Below are 19193 nucleotides of genomic sequence, written 5' to 3' on the forward strand. Positions count from 1 at the left end.
AGAAAACAAAAAATACCTGAGGTCTCAGTAGTTTCTTTTGAGTTATACCCTGAAATCCCACAATCACTCTGCCTTCTATAGTCTCTGTTCTTGAACCTCCTGCATCCCAGCATACCTGTAATATGGTCTTTCATCCTTCTGGAAAGAGGAAGTAGTATCCTCTTCCAGGCTGCTGCTTATGCTACTTCACTGTTCAGTGTTAGGTGTAAAATAACCACTCTATGTTTGGCACCAGGTCAAGACTTGTGAATACAAATTTTGAAAAGGTTCTCTTCTTTCAGTTACAGTAGCTGGTAAAAAAACCACGCTGAGTCCATACAGCTCTGCACTCTGAATGAGACTCAGATGAATGCAGCATTCATCTCCTCAGTATAGCTACTGGGAAGCCAGAGAAGACTTAACAGTGTCATTCTTTGAATGATCAATATTAGTAAGATGTAACAGATTATTTGGCTTACTGTAGGAGGTGAGAAAGAGCCACAATCTGAGGATCTGTCAGTGAGGGGTTGCCCAGGTTCTCAGTAGCTTTTCCCTGCACACATCTGGCTTCCATTAAATATTCAAGTTTGATTAGAATTCCCAAATAATTAAATGTTGTTTTAATCTTTCTAGAAACAATGCAACACCCACCATCATCTTTAGAGCAATCATAACACTCATTCTACCCCACCTACATTCTTCCATAACCTCTCCTAAGTGGCAGCTGAGTGCTGTTTAAAATCTGAAGAACATGAGCTTACAAGAACCTTATAATAAACTGAGGTCAACAGGAGTTTCATTCATTATTTCATTAGATCAATACTAGAAATAAAATCTGCTCTGTTCTAGGATGTAATGCAATTTATTTGTTTAGGGGTAGGCCCTTAGAAAGCAAAAATAAAGAGAGTTTGTTATCTTCTTTACCGATTGCTACCAAGACTGCCTGCTACTTGTATAGCATTTAAAACAAATGTAAAACAAACATTAGGCATGTTAACATTATGGTTCATCATAGATGGAGAGACCAGCAACATATTTTAACTTCTGATCAAAAGAGTCACCATTTCCTTAAATGTACAGACAGCACTTGAAAAATTCATAAGATCTGTTTCACAAATTACCAATTCAACCATAAGAATATACAGTAAAAATGACAAAAGATTTGTTCTTATAGTTGATGAAAAATTTATGCCAAGGCATTCAAGTAAAGTTACTTTCTGTGTTCTGATTTAATGAATCATTTGAGCGGTATCTGGCTGGGTGACACAGATGTAAGGCTCGCTGAAGCCTACCCTAATGCCTGCTGGTGTGGTCTTCCTTGGGACAGTAAAGCCAGAACAATGTGTCAGACTGAAGTAATATCAAGGAAAGTAAGTGCAGTACTGGGGATGCTACAAGGCTGGACTACAACACTTCTTGACCTGTGAATATCCATAAGTATTTCTCTGTCCTACAGACTCCAATGACCCAGGAAGCCCAAAAGAAGCAGCAGCAGTGCAGTCATAAACAGTCTCTGGAATAAGATTTTTGCAATTTTTAAATTCAAGCTGAAGGACATGCAAAGATTGCTTGATGGTTAACTCTATTTAAAAGCAGGGCCTGACACTGTATGAAACCACCGCTGATTTCTTAAAAGGTGAACAAATGTTAAATATTCAATACAAACCTGTGAGAGAACTGTCTATTTTATACACTGTGAAGTTTGTATCTAAACTAAGAAATGTACATCAATTTGGAAAATATAATTAAGGAACTTAATCGATGTATTTCACTACAGCTTTTATAGATCATGTCTTGTGTAGAAGTGTACTGAAAGACATTGTAACAAAATAAGGCTTTCCACTGGGAAAAGCTTTGGAAATAATTTAATTCTACAGTAAGCAGAGCAAAGCTAAGGAGGACTGTAGGTACTGTGGTATCCCAATCTTAAGCAATAAAGGTCATCCTCATAAAAAAAAGTTTAAAACTATGTCCCAGCAGTCCTTTTAGAGTTTGGGAGTCGCTAAATAAGCTTTATGTTCTCAAAGTTAGAAATATACCATATCTTCCTGGAAATAGTTTGACTTTAATCATGCAAGTGAAATCTTTTAAGAAATTAGAAGTAAAATGAGAAATTAAAAGTATAACAGTTATGCCATATCCAATCCAATCCAACTCACCCTGTCCTACTGTCAGATAAATGACAGCAGAAAATGGAAGGGAGGGAGTGTACTCTCCTTCACCAGCCCTCTTCAAAAATCTCCAAAGATTAGCTTTTCTTTACTTAACCTAACTTTGTGGATCGTTAACATGTTGGTCTGAGTGGAACAATCCTATTTTGATTAGAAAATTTAGTTAATTTGCATGAAAAAAATCATTGTGTTGATACACTAGTCAAACAACTCTTTCTCTCCTATTATCTGAAATTAGGTATCGTCTCATTAGGCTACTTAAGACAGTTGTGTATGAGAATATTTAATAATAAAGGGTACTTACACAGATAACAAAACTATAGCAATTAGAGTCCATTCAGGCATTTTGTGAATAATATTTTTGTTTGTTAACCTGAAAAATAATAAAAAACTCAATCAGAACATTTCAGAATGAAAGTAAAACAACTAACTGCTGAATTTTCAGTCTACAATTAAAAGACTTAATTTATCAAGTTACAAGGTAGCAATTACAGCTGTATCTGAGCAATTCACCAACTTTCAGGCATCTCTCCCATCGTGTAATGGAGGAATTGAAGAATTCCCAACACATCTCTTTTTCCATATGAAAGTGGGATGAGGAAGATTGCACAGAAGGTAATTCTTTGCTCAGAAGTAGTGCTGGCTGCTCTGAGGGCTCTGCTCTCCCTCAAACCCACTGGGAAATTCTCAGGAACTCCACAGGCATTTCTGAAAGGACTCTGGGCCTTCCTACACTTAGGTTTTCTCCCTGTTGGCTTCAGATCCAGATCTGCTGTAAAAGCTAATGTTGCAGAAACAGACTAGATTTTATAGGATACCAGAGACAATCCTCTGATGATTCTTGTATTTAAAATGGAAACACAGAATTCTATCTCATGCAACAGGAGATGAGCAAGAAAATGAGGTGTGAAACAAAAACCACATGGGTGCTCAACAAAGGCACTGCTCTGTTTTACACCTGCTGACCCATTTGAATTAACATTGTAATAACACAAATCTGCTTTAGTCAAATGTTAATCTGATTTAAAGCAATTCACATGTGAATTCATCTGTGGTGTTTCAAGACAAGCAATTCTATGGAAGAGTCACAGCTAAACCAGAAGATAACACCCAAAAAGGTGAGCAAAATCAGTTTTATTTAGACAGATGGCACCATCCAACAAAAACAGAGAGGCAAGGGCCTGGTCTGCTTCCTTCCTGCTCTCAGCTTCCCATCTATGCAGCCTTGTAGAAATTCAAATCCACAATGAAGCCACTTTGTCATTCCTACCCACTGATACAGGCATCATCTGGTGAAGATGGGAGGTTGCTTAAAATGAAGTACCTGGCAACAAATTCAAATCCAGGGTTTTCTTCCCAGTAAGACTTTTTTTCAAATTTATTTTTAATTTCTTTGACCAAGTACACACTTACCCCCCCAGAAGTGTTAAAAAGGGGGAAAATAAAGTATTTGTACTTGCCATTGTTAAAATTAAAATTCTGTTAAGTAGTTTATTAAACTTATATTAAAAATGGCCATGAAAAATGCAGTTGTAAGACATTTCACAGGATAATTTGCATTTCCATATTTCAGAAAGCTATTTAAAAATAAGAGAATAATTTTTTATTTAAGGATAGTAGTCATTAAAGCAGTATTATCCAATTTTTCTCCTTGACTCTCTAAGTCCTCCTACCAAAATAAGATTTTGAAGCAATGATTACTCAGTGTCTCCACAGCCTGAATTTTGTTAAATGATGAAAAGAAAAGCATTATTTTGTACTACATATGCAGGAATTGTCACATCAATCTAGATCAGTTCTAGCAAATACAGATTATTTTTTTATTAAAAGATTCATGTTTCTCAATTACTACTTCAAATAGCTAATGGCATTAGCTGGCAACAAAGCTTCTACCTGGTAAACTGTTACATTTTTCTGCCTATAGAAAAAGAAACAAAAAGCAAAGGCTGAAATGTCATGACTCAGTGCTGATGACAGTGATAAACACTACCAAGAAATGCCTGATGTAATCATCTTGACAGGCAATTCATATGTAACATTCCAGTTAATCTGCTATGATGAGACACAATAGAAGAGACAGCTCTGAGCCACCTGAGAAAACTGTCAAATAGAGAAAGCAGCTTTATTTCAGTGCTCTACAAGGAGTTATTATTGATTAGAGCACAGAAAGGTGTCATTCTTGAACACAAACTGAGAGGTGCAGTTATTTGTGTCAATTAACTCTTATTCAATGTTAGTATTGATTGGCAAGGTCTGAACACCATCGTTGCCATCAATATGTGATTTATGAAGGAGGTAGTAAAAAGACACAGATAACCAGCAGGATACAGCAACATGGATCTGCTGATGTGCTTCTGTCACTGGAGTGGATGAACAGTCAAGACAGGCTTCCATAATGATTAACCTTTCAGTACAACACCTGTCCTAAAGCACTGAAAGCAGCTGAAAATAAAAACATTTCAGGCAGATCGGACTAAAGCTAGCAACCTACAGGTGTGAAGCCTTAAATAATAAGCAGTCACTGAAAAACAAGCTGTGTCAACACCAAGGCCTCTGAAGAGCAAAGCTTTCAGGAAACAGAGAAGTGCAAGTCCACTGTAAAAATGGTTCTTTAATTCTCTGTCTTGCCTCTAGCCAAAACTGTTACTTCAGAACAATAAAAAGACAAGTCACCAGATTTCTGTCATAAACATATAATGTGGAAATGCTAAAACCTTACAGAACTTTTTGTACGTGATTTGAGCTTTGCAGTGAAATATTTACTGTTAAGGAGTTTGGATAAATTTCACACATTCACACATCTACATTCCCAGGTACAGGCATATGAAACCTCAATTTGAGAATATGACCTGTTAGTTTGGCTGTTTGCCTCATCTGTAAAGCAGCAAGTTGACTTCATGGAAATAGGACATAAAGTTGTGAATTTAGGAGGCCTCAGCTATCTGTAATTTTTCCAAAATTTGCACCAAGATGAGTGAACTTTATCTAACCAAGGCCAGCACAGGCACATACTGATTATTTTTTTTTTAGGCTTCAACTAGACCAATTTAACCATAAAAGACAAAGACCAACATATTTACATACTGTAGTACAGTTTAGTTGGCTGACAACCAGCAAAAATGAGCTACTATTTTAACTTTAGGCTCTCTGCAAGAGAAGCCCATTTACTTGAAAAAAGGTCATTAACATTCTATACAGAACTTTGCATACAACAAATTATGGCTGATTGATTTCAAACCCACAATCTAAAATTAACATGGGTAAAAGGTAAAAGCCTATTAGTGAGTTTATACACCAGATAACATACACTCACAATACATCTTTACAAGCTAAAACACTGACTTGGAAAGAGAATAGGGCAAAATTGTAATAAACAGTCTTGAACACATCTTCAGGAAACAATTGTATCATAATAATTGACAAAGTTCAATGTCAATTATAAGCTCCATAAAAGGAATTAAATACTTGCAATCATAATGTACAGATGAAATTTCTATTTTCAATCTAAAACATTATGCTTTAAAAAACCAAAAACATATTCCCAAACCATCATATAGCCTCAGTTTGCATCCAAATAGCTAATTTTCTCTTGATCCTTTAACAAAGTGCCCTTACACACTCTGGAGAATTATTTGACATCTCAATTTTTGTAACAAAAGCTTACAGGCACTAAGGGACTTTATTTGGGAAGAGCTCTAACCATTCTAAAATGTCTCTTGAGATCTCTCTAGTGCATTTCCCAGCAGCGGTGATTGAATAAAATGCTGCCCAAAGGAGGCTGAACTGCAAGAGTTCCTTTAAAAACCAATGGAGCTGAAAATCGCTGTTGCTTGGTTCATCACATGCTCTTTTACCCTTCTTCAGTTAAGCTCTACTACAGCCATGTTTTATCTCCTACCCTCTTTGGCAAGTTCTTCAGCCTGAAATATTTCCAGTACAAAAAGCTGGACAGAGCACTATTATTTCTCAGAGCTCTCTCCAAAATCATTAAGCATTTTAACTACATTTACATTTCTATACCCTGCAAACATAAATACTATTTAAAATTCATCCCAGGTTGCCCTGCCAAAGAACTCCACCTAAAATCAGAGGCCACTCAAATAAGTTTAAACCTATGTACAGAACCAGAGATCCAATCCTGTTCCTTCATCTACAAGCTATACTTATGAGCTCCCTTTAGTGGATCAACAGACCCTTCTGCATCAGAAATCCAAAGGGAAAGGGCCCAAAAGTTTTAATTGCTTCCCTGTTTTCCTGTAATTTTGTAGTATTTTACTATCAGTGACAATAAAACTACATTTATAATTACATGTATGTCTTGTAAGGCACTTGTGAATTTTTGTTTAGTGCCCAGAATTGTCTTCAATCACCCTGTGCCCAAAATGCTGAACTTCTAAGCAATTTGTCTGGAATCTTCACAGAAAGAAAGAGGGCCCTGACAACTTGCTCCCATTACCTTCAACTTCCTTCCTAACAAAAAGACTTAAAAATAAACTTGAAGTTTATTCAAGCTTCATTCTGATCCCAGAGGGATCAGAAACAGATCCAGGGAGACTTCAAATATATGATAAATTATTGCTACATGAGCCAGGTAGGATAAAAGTCCAAATTAAGTAGATTTGTAGATAACAGATTCTGTAAACCCATAGGTGTGGTTTTACATATGTTTTTAGAAGTACATTTTGGCTTTGAGGCTTCTTTGTTATAAACCACATTCAGGTGACATTGTCTTTGAATAGCAAAAATTATTTAAAAAAAATGTTCTGCTTCTGAAAACCTCCGGGACTTGTTGCATAAACAGTCAGGCAAAAGTAGATTGAAGGAATTCAAATGTAGTTTTTCCAGTTCTATCCCTCTCTAAGCTGAAGTGACTATTAAGGATTTAGACTGCAGAACAACAAAACCTGCTTAAGACACAAAGAATCTAACTCAAATAGTAGGTATATATACATGCTGCTCCAATACAACAAATATATCCTCCCTGGTTTCAATGTAGTTAAACTAAAAGGATAACCACAACTTAAAATACTGCAATTACAGCATCAATTTCAAACACTAAACAGGTGGAGTTGGGTTTCTATCACCAAAGCATAGATTCCTTGGGGCAAACACCACATGACTGAGCTGGAAAACTTACATAAAAACCCCATGCAGATGGAGGATGTGGGAGAGAAGGTTCAACAGTGACAATATACCCAAGTTAGTAACTGTTGTTGCTCCTTTTCCTGAAAGTACTTCAAGACGCAGGGCCTGATCTAGGTGCAAGTTATGAGAGTCATGTCACAAAGGAAACCTTAAAATATTTAGAGAAGTTACTACACTTCTGTTTTCCCCTCCTTTATCCCAGTGTTTCTAAATACTGCCTTTAGTTCTTCTGACTAAAGCAGAAGGATAATCTGTGGTGATAGTGTCCACTAGATTTACTTCCTCTTGAAATCAGCAACCCAACGGTTCAAAATGGACTTCTTCCTAGCTCTAGAAGTTAGTGGTAACAATTATTAACTATGTTGAAACAGCTTAGCCTGGCTGTAGGGAGCCAGACCAGAAGAAAGTGACAGATCTCAGAAGTTCACGCTTAATAGGAGGTGACGAGGTAGCAGAACCTTTAAAAGACTCACCATCATCCTCCAGAGACCACTGGCCTAGTTTTTAAACATCTACAGATACTCCTGGTGACCTAGCCACTGCCAGGAGCTGGGAAAGGGTTGACTTGTTAGTCCACAGGGAATGTGACATTACCCACATGAACATACAGCTAGAAAAGGGCAAATCTGCAACGGTGCCCTCTTTGTGCCCAAATAACAAATCACTCAACAGCATTTTTAATTAATCAGACCAATACTCACCGGAAAGTTTTGACAAGGTTTTTTAGCATGGTGTAAATATCACCTGAAGTGATCTGAAGAGGGCCCAAAACTGCAGGTAATCTAAAAGGCAAAAGACCCTGGTCAGTACACATTTTCCTCTTTCTCATTTCTTCTCAAGTAAGACTTCCACCAAAGCTCATGCCAGTTAATAAGAAGGAAAAGAGAATAATGTTCATGCAGCAGATAAAACCTGTAGATCACATTTCAGATTCCTCCAGGTGGTGCTTGGGAAACACCTTCACTTTACAAGTTTGTTGTTTAAAAAAAAGGAAATTAGTTCAGTGAGAATGTGAAGAAGAAAGCAGGGTTTTACATGCATACTCTACTAACTTCACATTTCAGTTGTGACAAGCCATCCTACCAAAAAAGCAAAGTGCTCACATCATGAGAATTCGAATTCCAGGCCCTAGTGTTTCAAATACTTACATTTGCTTGGTTCAAAAATAAGAATGCAATAGGATATTATATGTTAAGATGAGGCTTGCACAGAGAATATATCTGCTAACCTCAGACTCACAGACATAAAACTGAATTAAGATTCCACATTAAGCCTGACAGTTGGAATTAAGATTATAAGAGAGTGATCAGAAACTTAAAAAAAAAAAAAGACAGATTGCCTCCCTTCTTGACTGTGTGTAAAAACTGATACAGCACACAACAAACTGCACTTACTGTTAAGCAAGATGACAGGATCCCCAGAACATACATTGCTTTTCCCATTTAGATGAAACTTTGCCTCTATTTACTTATTTCATAGTTAATATACTCTAGCATTTGAATACCTGGTTATTTACATTTATATGCATATATCTACATGATGCATCAATATTGCTGAAAGAATCAATTTTCTATTCTTTCATGTTACTGCATGATTTACAAAAACTGAGCACAGGACTCAGCATACTGGGCATGTTTATGTTCCCAGTGACTTCCTTTGAACACACCAAGAAATCAGTGCTTTAACACAATGAAAATTGTCTCTTACTTGAGTCTGACAAAACTATTGCACCACCTCGTAAAATTTAAAAAGACCAACTAAAAAAGGAGACAGTCAAGAATAAAACCTTTGAAGAAACTGAAAAAACCCAACTCTGCCTCTTATTCTCTATTCATGGAGTACCAGACTTTCAAGTTCAACAGAAATCTTGCTAGAAGCTGAAAATAACTGAACTCATGGAAATACTGGAAGGAGAAACTGCTTCCATCTCCCTCTTCTGTGGGACGGTTTAATTCCCTGTGTGTGACCTATCCACACTTATTACAGACAGAGAGAAACAGAACAAAGTCTTGGGGGTAGTCTGAGGGGGAGTTTTGGCTGTGGGCTTTTTCCTTTAAAAAGAAAAAACCTGCTTCTGCAAAATGTAGTTTGTGTTAGCCAAACTAGAATAGAAGAGCTAAATACCTCTAATAAGAATCTACCACAATCATGGCTTTCAAACACTAATTTATCTGCACTGCCCTGACAATTAGAATATTTTCAAGGTCCTTTCAAACTTTGACAACCTAATAATTCCAGCTGCTAGAGCAGAAATGTCTTGAGCTCTTCTCTGGGAATCTAAAGCTTTAAGATACAAGTGTGATGGCCTTTAAAGGTTGCAGCTAGAGGTATAATGATGCTAGCCATCCAAACATGGTCTAGAAACTCTTTTAGCAAGACCTTTTCTTAAACTATTGAGAAGTCTGAAAACATCACTTTATTCTGTGTAGATTTGTGTAGTAACAGTGTGCTTAATGTACAAGATAAATATCTGCACTCTTCCCAATCAAGTTCCAAGTTTTTTATTTCAGATTTGAACAGCTGGTACATAAACCTACTTAAATATTTCATATTTTATGTTTAAAAGCAGATTCTGGTAGACAACCTACAAGAATCTGAATAGTTCAGATTATCTCAGATAACTGAAATTTATTTTTTTTAAGCACATATTCTAATTTTCTCATTTATCCATGTGTTATACCAACATTTAGATCCACAAACCACAGAAATTGTCAGTGTAGTGGCACAGCTGCATTGACTTCTGCCACTACTGTTGCCTCTCTGTGAAGAGAGTGAACATGCTATCAAACCAGCCTGAAATGCTGTCAACTACAAGCTCCAGTGATTCTTCTAGAAACCACCTTAATAGTGAGATTCTGACATCTACCTCAGCAGGCCATGCATGCTGATACCTGCTACCATACTCCAGATGAGTGTCTCAGAAATGAGCAAGATCTTTAGGTTTAAGTTCTAACTAAGGCCACCTACAAAGAGCCAGAAAATCCTTGCAGTGTGTTTGTTTATTGATATTTACCAAAGTATAGGATACTTACACTTTTCTCAGTTTTTCAAGTACAATTCGCTTTCTAATCTGCATTTGTGCATTTGAATCGACAAGTGGGAAGGTGAGATCTTCTTGCTGATCATCCTGTATTAGACAAAAAACTTAACAGTTATAACCTAGTATTTAATTTAAGTCAATGCATCAAAATAGTCACAGTTTATGATTGTTTAAATATAAGAAAACTTATCTCTGAATAGAAAAAAAACCCACAAATAACCAGTAAGTTCTTAATGGACGAAAGTTTGTTTAATCTGACCCCACATACAGTGTATAGCTAACCTAATTTCACCCTTCCCTATGCTAAATCTGACAGTTCAGCTAACATAAATCCTTAAAATCCTTCAAGTCAGAGTAAACTTTTCCCAAGAAGAAATGTAGTATTCTTGTTTTCCAACAAACTACATTATTAAAATTATACCCTCTGATGCTAGTATCACACTTGAACTTTAAAAGTAAACATAATTTCACATGCCAGTACAAACTGTACAACCTACCTAGCCTTGTCAGCATGCTGTTTTTACAGGAGTGACAAGAAAATGGGGCTTTCTGCCAGCTGGTGTGTCTGACCTGGAAGGGGTAAAACCTCAAACCACTTTATTTGTTGTAGTCTACAAGTCCTCCTGAGGTCTTTTTCAAAACTGTCTAGACTGTACCAACACATCCAAGCAAATCAGCCAAGTTTCCAGCTCAGAGAATTTTAACAGTAAGTGATGCCAGAGAGCTACTCTTACTCAAGAGAAGAAAGAAGTCCAATCTTAAGTATACTTTGTCATTAATAAAAGGAAAAAAATCACTAAATAAAATATTATTAATGAATCAAAGGGGGAGAGGAACAGAACCCCACATATGTCCGCTCCTCACACAAAGTCTACTCTGTCTTTATGACAGACTTGTTCTTATCATGAAGACTCATTCTTATCAACCTAAAATACGATTCTTCAAGTTTGCAGGACTGTTCAGAATCTATCCAACCTTCCTTTTACTATTTTACATAAATTTGGCCATTTCCTTGGCCATATCCACTTATGATGATGGAAACAAAGAGCTTGTAGTGATTCTTTAAAGACAGGTTTATACAGACTTGACACTATTCCACTGGACACTTACTTTGTCTTTGCTTGGATGTTGCTCTGCTTGTGCACCTGTTGCTGCCTCTTCAGCCAGGATGCACTTTCCTTTATAGAACTCTTTAACTCGGAGTTCTAGGAATTCTGTTTCTTCTTTTAACTTTTCATAACTAGGCATGGGCTTAACTACTCCACCTGGGCTTGTGAAAGGCAAAGAATAGTTCAAACTGTTTTCAGACTCCCCTACAGCAGGGGTGTTAAGGTCATCAGCTGTATCTAAGTCATCCTCATCAAGTTCTTCATTCTTCTGACTGGCAGGCGATGAGCATTCTGATGAGCATAAAGGAGTGTAGTTTGGGCCATAGAGAAACTTTAAAGTTTCCTCAGTTCTCCATTCCACAAGTGTTTGCTTAAGTACTTCTAATAAACTGCCTTTGGAATTAACTGGATCCCTCTGTTCTTTGCAGTTAGCTAGTGTTCTTCTAAGATGTTCTGCCCCTCTTTTGCTCACACCTAGAAAAACTACCTGTGAGCCAATACAGGTATTTTCATAGTTTTCTGAAGCACTTGATTTTCCTACAGAGGCATCTTTTGAAGGTGTTGAAGTTATTTTATTATGAACAGAGTAAGCATACATTTTTTCCTGAGCATCTAATTTACAATTAGACAGTCTTTCAGTGGCTTCTGCCACATCTGAGTCCTCAGTTTTAGGGCTGTAATGGACTCTCTGAGAATGCTTCTTTTTGAGGATGCTGTTTCTGTGCAACTGCTGTGCAAAACTGGCTGAACTTGACTGACTTCCTGGTAGGACAGAAGAAACAAATTCTTGTTCAGTATCACTACTGCTGTCACTGGCTGCATTATGAGAACCAGAGTCACATGGATCTGAAGATACCCTAGGATTTTCAATGTCAGAGGCTTTAATTACTTCATCACATATTTTCACCTCTTCTCCAGACTGCCCACTGTAACAGAAAACACAGGCTATCAATGAAATAAGAAATGAGTGTTACCTGTAGTAGCTCTTCATTCTTGTATAAGAAAGTAACTGAAGTATTTTTTCCTTTGAATTGAAATGTAAATTTTTGCTTTAAGAATCCTGGCTGCTCCACTAAAAGTCTTCTGAAACTCAGAGTTGTAACGCAATCAAGATGACAAGTACAGATGCTATGCTATGCTTATTGGCAATTATCATAAACAAGATATTATTAAAGCAATAGAATAATGTCAGACTTTGATGAATAGTACAATTTTTAAATGAAGACAGGCTTCTTAACATATATATGAATATAAGCTCCTAAAATCAGGGGGACAGTAGAGCTAAAATTATATGTAAGTTTGCCACCTAATGGCCATGTGTTGCAAAACAAACAAGAAGTCACACAGCAAGGTACAGGGAGATGACAGAACAGCATGATCGCATTCTAGCTGATACAGATGTTTAGATAAAGAAGTATAGAAGCTGTCGTCACATATAATTGGTACCATTTTCTTTATAAAGAATAAATGGTATAAAATATGCAAGGACAAACAGTGTATTTGTTTCAGATTTCAACAGGCTTAATTAAGACATACAGGCCAAGAGCAGCTGTACACTAAATCATGCAGATCAAATATGCTGCTTTAAAATCACAAAGGAGAAAACTAACCAAAACAAATAATCCATTGTGTAGATTCTAGTAAGGTCTTGTCTATAACACAGGAAATCAAAGACTGCCTTTTCACCTGATGTGATAGTAACATTTCTAACTGTATGTGCATATAACAAGAAAAAATTTTGTACCTCTGACCTTCCTTCAGCAGCTCTATGTCTGGTGGTCTGCAAAAAGAAGATACAGAATGAAGATTTTGTAATGTTTTGCAATGTTTTTGTAATGTCAGATTTTTGTAATGACTGGTAAATCACTGCTCTCAAAATACATATTAATACATAAAATACAGAGCTGAGGGATGTCTGAGGAACTTCTAGTCCAAGGGCTTTGGTTTAAAGCAGGGTCAGTGACAGTAAAATCACCAAGGATGGAGACTGCAAAATATTGTTGGCTATTCGGTTTCATTCCACCATAACAATGCAGTATTTTTTTCCCAGTTTCCAACCTGAACCATCCATGTGGTAATTTGTGGCCACCTCTTGTTAGGTTTTCTGCCATCAAGCAAGAACAGCTTGGCTCTGTAATCTTTGAACTTATTTTCAAGCAGTTGTAATCTGCTTTCAGATCACCTCTTGGTCGCTTCTTAAAAAAATTGCCAAGATCTTCACAGGTGCCAAAGATAAAAACAATCCAGAGCCCATGTATGGAAAAATGTTGCAAATTAATGTGAAAAATATGAATATTCAGGATATCTTTATTTCCTTTGAATTTAATTGAGACTAATTTTACTTACTAGAATCCCTCATATCACATCAGGCTGCTCTAAATGTCTTTCCTCATACATCAGATATTTCATATGACTGATCTGAAATGTGAAAACAAGCTCACACATACAATTTCAGCTAGTTTCTTCTCCTGAAAACCAAGAGACTATGAAATGTAGTGTCTTGGAGAACTAAAGCTGAATAAATTCAGCTGACCATTCTGCAATAGGTATAAACTGTTAAACAGTGACACCCATTGGCTCAATTCATTATTTGCAAGCCTGTGTTTCCTAAACTGGATACACAGACTGCATCACACCGTTCCAAAATGTGTACTGCAGTAACAGCAGAGAATGGGCAATCTGAAATGAAGAGTTTTAACCAGGATAAAGAATGTCCCCATGTTTTAGTCTGGAAGTATTCACAGTCTAGCCTTAAGACCAATGCCAAGTGCTGTGCTAAAATTAGAAAATCCCTTTTAACTGGATAAGATTAATTCATCCTCTACATTATATAGTTTGTAAGAATCCAATCCTAGTAAGTACATTTTAAAATTAATAGGACTAATAACTAGTCTGCCCTCTAAACTAACATAGTCACACCTACTGAGTAGTCAAGTAGTACTGAGTCATGTCAATTATTATGATCAAGATGGCAACAACACTTAAAATACTTAAAACTAACAAAGCTAAGCTAACATCATTTACCTCTTCTTCAGCCTACTGATTTTGATGCATTGCAGCTTAACATTGCAGCTTAATATTCTCAAAAGCAGCAATATATGTGTAAGGTTATACTTACTTTTCTTCTTCTCGCATCCACACTGGACTTTTGGAAATCTGAGCTTCAAGATACTTAGATGCTCTATAGCACAAGTTGCTGCAAAAGCACTGAAAATTAGAGAGAAAGAAAGAAAATATTACTAGAGACAACTTTAATACTCACAGAAAGGTACAACATTTTTTTATGCCTGTAAAATATAAGTACCCATTCACATCTCTCTTTAAGCCTATGACCAGGTTTTAAAATCATCTCAGAAATCAAACTTATCAAATAGGTCTATCCTATTTCCCACAAGCCACTCGAAGCTTTTTTTTTCCTTCGCTTTTTTTTTCCTCTTCCCTCTTCTTGAAGTCTTGCTTAGTATCTTGAAAAAGCAATTCCCAGACTTTTGTGTATCCCAGTTGTAACCAGAGGAAAGCAATGTATATGAGTGACAGGGAAGAAATTTTGTTTTTGAACAAGAAACATTTGTCCTACAATTTAGCATATAAGAACCTGTAGGTGTCTGCATATCCTGTGAGCAGGCAAAGACAACTCACTCTACCACACACATAAAAACGCTTAAAGAAAGAAACAGACTTTGTGAGGTTTTATGTTGAAAAGTCCTCAAAAAAGAACCCTAAAGGTAGTCAAACTAAGGAATGCATAAGATCTAATTTGTATTACACTACAGCAAACTACACTGAATAAAAAGGACATGCACTTTGACCTTACTAAAGCTCATTGACTATACTGGAGCAAAACAGAGAACACTTCTTCACAAGTTTTTTTAAAAGATCAGCTGTACCAAATACAAACTGCTACTCAAGTAAAAGTTTCCATGTCATGTTATAATTTAGATAAGAAAGTAAGCCTTTCCAGAGAGAGCACCTAGAAACTGAAATGCCTGAAAAACTTCATACCTTCATGTTCTAGCAATTCATAAAAATTATTTCATAAGAATTAAACAAACTGGCTCTGAATCAATACACTATATGAATAATGCTTCAAAATGCATTTCTGATGTTGAGACAACATTAAATACACATTAGAAATAGACTTGTAACCATACCTTTCTTTCAGTGATATCATAAACTCTGTTCGTTTTTGTTGAAATTCTGTACTTCTGTTTTGGCACCTAAAACAACATGCTTCCATCAACAAGACTGTTACTTTCATCATGTCTTTGAAGAAAACTTAATTCTTAATTCACCTATCTTTGTACATGCAATATGCTTCTTTTCACCTGAACTGCATAATACAACCACCTTTTCTCTAAATTCTTTCAATATTGTACCTTCTCTGATATAAGAATAGCAATTTATCTTTAATTATTTACATCTCACTATCAGTATAAGGCAACTTCAGTCCTATAAGAAAGGCAGTGCTTAACTTAAAAAAAATGGAGCTTCCATGGTAGAAACTTTACACATATGTAAGTGTTGCACAGTTACAAACAGGTCCTTCTTTAATCTGTGTCTATCCATATGCACAGGAGACTGTACCTGTCAGAGAACCCCACCACTACCCACACAAACCCAGAAAGAAACTTGCGTAAAATATAGCAGTTTGCAACAGAATTTCCCTGGGGACACAGGAAGTCCAAAAAGGTCAATTTTTTTGAACTTGAGTACATTTTATTTTTGAAAATTATCAGGAGTACCACAACTGGTACTGCATCACAAGTTATCTAACTGCACTCTGAGTTCAGCTTAAGCTCTGACACACCACCCTTATTTAAGTGTGACCATGATTTTGATAGAGGTAACATACATTTTTAGAACAAGTACATATGCATTAACATAGTGATACCTCTTCACTGTGCTACTTTTTCATCTCAATCCTTCTGAAGGATTACACTGAAGAAGGAACAAGCTTAGAAACTTTCTGTTTGCACAAAGGAAGCCAGAGCTCATTCATCTCTATCACTGCCTAAGTATGCCAACTGATTCCACCATACAGTAATGGTTGTCAACTGATCAAATTTTACCTTTTACTCCGTAAGAATTATGCTGAAACAGAATGAGATGATGCCTAGCCCATTACTTGACCATATTTTAACTTATGCTTAATATTGTAAGTTTAAAATTAAAGAGAATAAAAGTCATTAAGAGATTCTTATGATAACAGCATTCTTAAAAGGCAACTTACATTTTCCAGTTTATTTTGACATAGAGGGTAACCACATAGTTTGATGATAGACCGCTCATCAACAATGTCTTTATAGTGGGATGGAGTAATAGATTTTGCCTAAAATGGCAAGAAAAAAGTTCAAGAGCAGATACTGGAAAATATATCATGTTTCATACTCAAAACAACTCAAATAAATAAATGTTTTTAATTTTATAACAGTTATTTAGTAAGTTCAGTAAGCAATATTTAGAGTGTACGTGGTTAAAATGGTAAAAGGGTAAATAGGGAATGAAGACAGACATGAACACTTCTTTTTACATATAGAAAAGCCTCATGATTTTGCTCTATTTACATGTTTTATAAAATTATTTCCTAGCCTATTTGCAACCGTAAAACTGTGCTGCCATATAAACTGTGGGGCATTATAGATGTGTGAATTTAAAGATTTTTTTGTACTTTTTTTTTCCAGAGCTAGAGGCATAAACAAAGGCTGTGTTTATTAATAAAGTGAGGATTCACACATGTATACAGTCCTGCAGAAGTTGAAAATAAAGCAATCATCATCAGAGCTGACAAGAGAGGGAATAAATGATTTGTCTACTTTACACTGAAAGAAATTGTTCAAAGAACTCATAAAAAAAGAGCTGAACACTAAGACACTAAGACAACAAAGTAGTATAAAAACGTGCAAGACCTACAGAATTCAGAAGGAACTCTTCAGTAATGTTCTCTTCCAGGAGCTGTTCAACAATACCCAATGCTTTTTTCTCAAATTCAATCTTCTTTCTCATAGCAGCCTCCAGAGCTGCTTTCCTGTAACAGAAGACACTGAATGACAGAGGGCAGATTTTCATAAACAATTCTCCAATCCTAGTTTTATGTTTCTTCTGAAAAACAGTAGCTTACATATTCCAGCATCACCCCATGTTGGCCAAACCAAGCAAGCTTCCAACCTTGGTTTGCTTTATTCCTACCGTGGTCAGGAAAAGTACTGATTCCCTCCCTACAAGGTTACCCAACTGTTCATGCAAGAGGGGGAAACCCAAAACTGTCTGGATCAATAGCCTGGGACAATCTATGAAGCTTTGCCAGAAGGGGTGCTGAATGAGACATGAATAGTGGAAAGAAAAAAGGACTGGGACAAGACTGAGTGTAAGGGCACAAAGTAAAGGAAAGAATAAATCAAACAAATCCCACAATATATACAGTAGATTTCCTGAGTGTTCCCGAGTCTTGCCACTATTCTGAGACAGGGAGCACCCACACAGGTGTCTTCAGTCTCTGGAAGCACTTCCCACAGAGATTGTTGATGTACAGTCACTCTGTTGTCTTAGCCAAGAGAGGTCTATGCTAGACTGGGTAGTCTAGGTCTATCAGAGTCAAATGAAAATTTAGGTAATTGCCCATAGTAGAAATTGTTTTTTTCCTCTCAAGTGTGGCTTCTAAAGTGAATAAAGAAAAGTGGCAAGTACAACATGAATGCCACATACTATTAGTTTGAAATTATACCTTTGAGCACCATCTTCATTCATCAGGACAGCTGAATCCTTATTTCCTAGAAATCAAATATACAAATGTTGAAATACAGAATTTACTGTGCTTTCTTCCTTTAGCAGTGAAACTTGGAAAATATATAAACCCCTAAACTGAAAACATAATAAAGAGAATTACTTAGAAACTTGATTTTGGTGGCTGAGAGTGATTTCATTAAGCTAATAACTATGCAGCAACTAGTTAGATAAGCTTTTTATATGTGTTTACAAGGCAGCCCCAACTCTATTAATCATGTTCCATATAGAGAGAAAGCTAAAGGAAAAAGAATTCTTTTTTTTCCTTAATGTCACCTATTTTTTGTCACCCACACTCACCCTGGATCTCCACTGGCTCTCCATCCCCTCTTTATCCCTGTGCCCCACTGCTAGGAAGCGCTGTCCTCTTCAGGAACCCCACTGCCCAGTCCGGCCGCTGCCGCCCGCACCACGGAGCCGCTGAGGCCCCTTCCTGCCTCCCGCACCCCCCCAGGACAGCCCCAGGGTTCTGCCCGCCCTGGCCCGGATTCCCGGGCAGACATGGGCAGCTGCTCGTGGAACCCGGGGTAATAGTGAGAGAAAATACCGGACTGTTATGCTTAAAAGACAAGGGCTCTGTTTCCTGGCCACACGTCAGGCGGTGTCTGACGCTCGGAGCGGGAGGGGCTGACAGAAGCCAAGCGCGCAGCCCCCGCGCAGTCCGAGATCACAGCGGGATGCCTGGTTCGGCCGGCGGCCCAGACGCGATGGTCCTAGCCGCCGCTCGCCCGGCCGGGGCCCACCGCGCTCGCAGCCCTGTTCCGGTACCGCCGGCAGTCCCGCCGATCCCCTCAGTACCGCGAGTTGGGCGAATCCGCTGTGCCGGCGGGAGGGCACAGGGCGGGAGATACGGAGCCTGCAGCCTACCTGCGCGCCGCCGACTGCGCTTCCCCTGCGCAGCACCCTGCGGCTTCCCCGCCGCCATCATGCTGCCTGCCTGCCTGCCTGCCTGCCTGCCCGCCTCCTCCC

At 37.4% G+C, this 19193-nt stretch overlaps 1 protein-coding gene across 1 annotated transcript in view; it reads right to left on the reverse strand.

Moving 5' to 3' along the window:
- RPAP2 (RNA polymerase II associated protein 2) overlaps window positions 1-19168 on the reverse strand; it is a 37893-nt gene extending 18725 nt beyond the window's left edge. Inside the window, exons 1-11 of the mRNA XM_030455454.1 lie at window positions 19092-19168; window positions 18166-18211; window positions 17355-17469; window positions 16675-16773; window positions 15596-15661; window positions 14563-14651; window positions 13189-13224; window positions 11446-12370; window positions 10328-10422; window positions 7997-8077; window positions 2455-2523 (exon numbers count right to left, since the gene is read on the reverse strand). Of these exons, the coding sequence (XP_030311314.1) occupies window positions 2455-2523; window positions 7997-8077; window positions 10328-10422; window positions 11446-12370; window positions 13189-13224; window positions 14563-14651; window positions 15596-15661; window positions 16675-16773; window positions 17355-17469; window positions 18166-18211; window positions 19092-19152 (1682 nt within the window). The 5' untranslated portion in view covers window positions 19153-19168. The remainder of the gene's footprint in view (window positions 1-2454; window positions 2524-7996; window positions 8078-10327; window positions 10423-11445; window positions 12371-13188; window positions 13225-14562; window positions 14652-15595; window positions 15662-16674; window positions 16774-17354; window positions 17470-18165; window positions 18212-19091) is intronic.
- Between the last annotated feature and the right edge of the window lie 25 nt (window positions 19169-19193).

This window comes from Calypte anna, chromosome 8, assembly GCF_003957555.1.
Source record: "Calypte anna isolate BGI_N300 chromosome 8, bCalAnn1_v1.p, whole genome shotgun sequence".
In the NCBI taxonomy this organism is placed as follows: domain Eukaryota; kingdom Metazoa; phylum Chordata; class Aves; order Apodiformes; family Trochilidae; genus Calypte; species Calypte anna.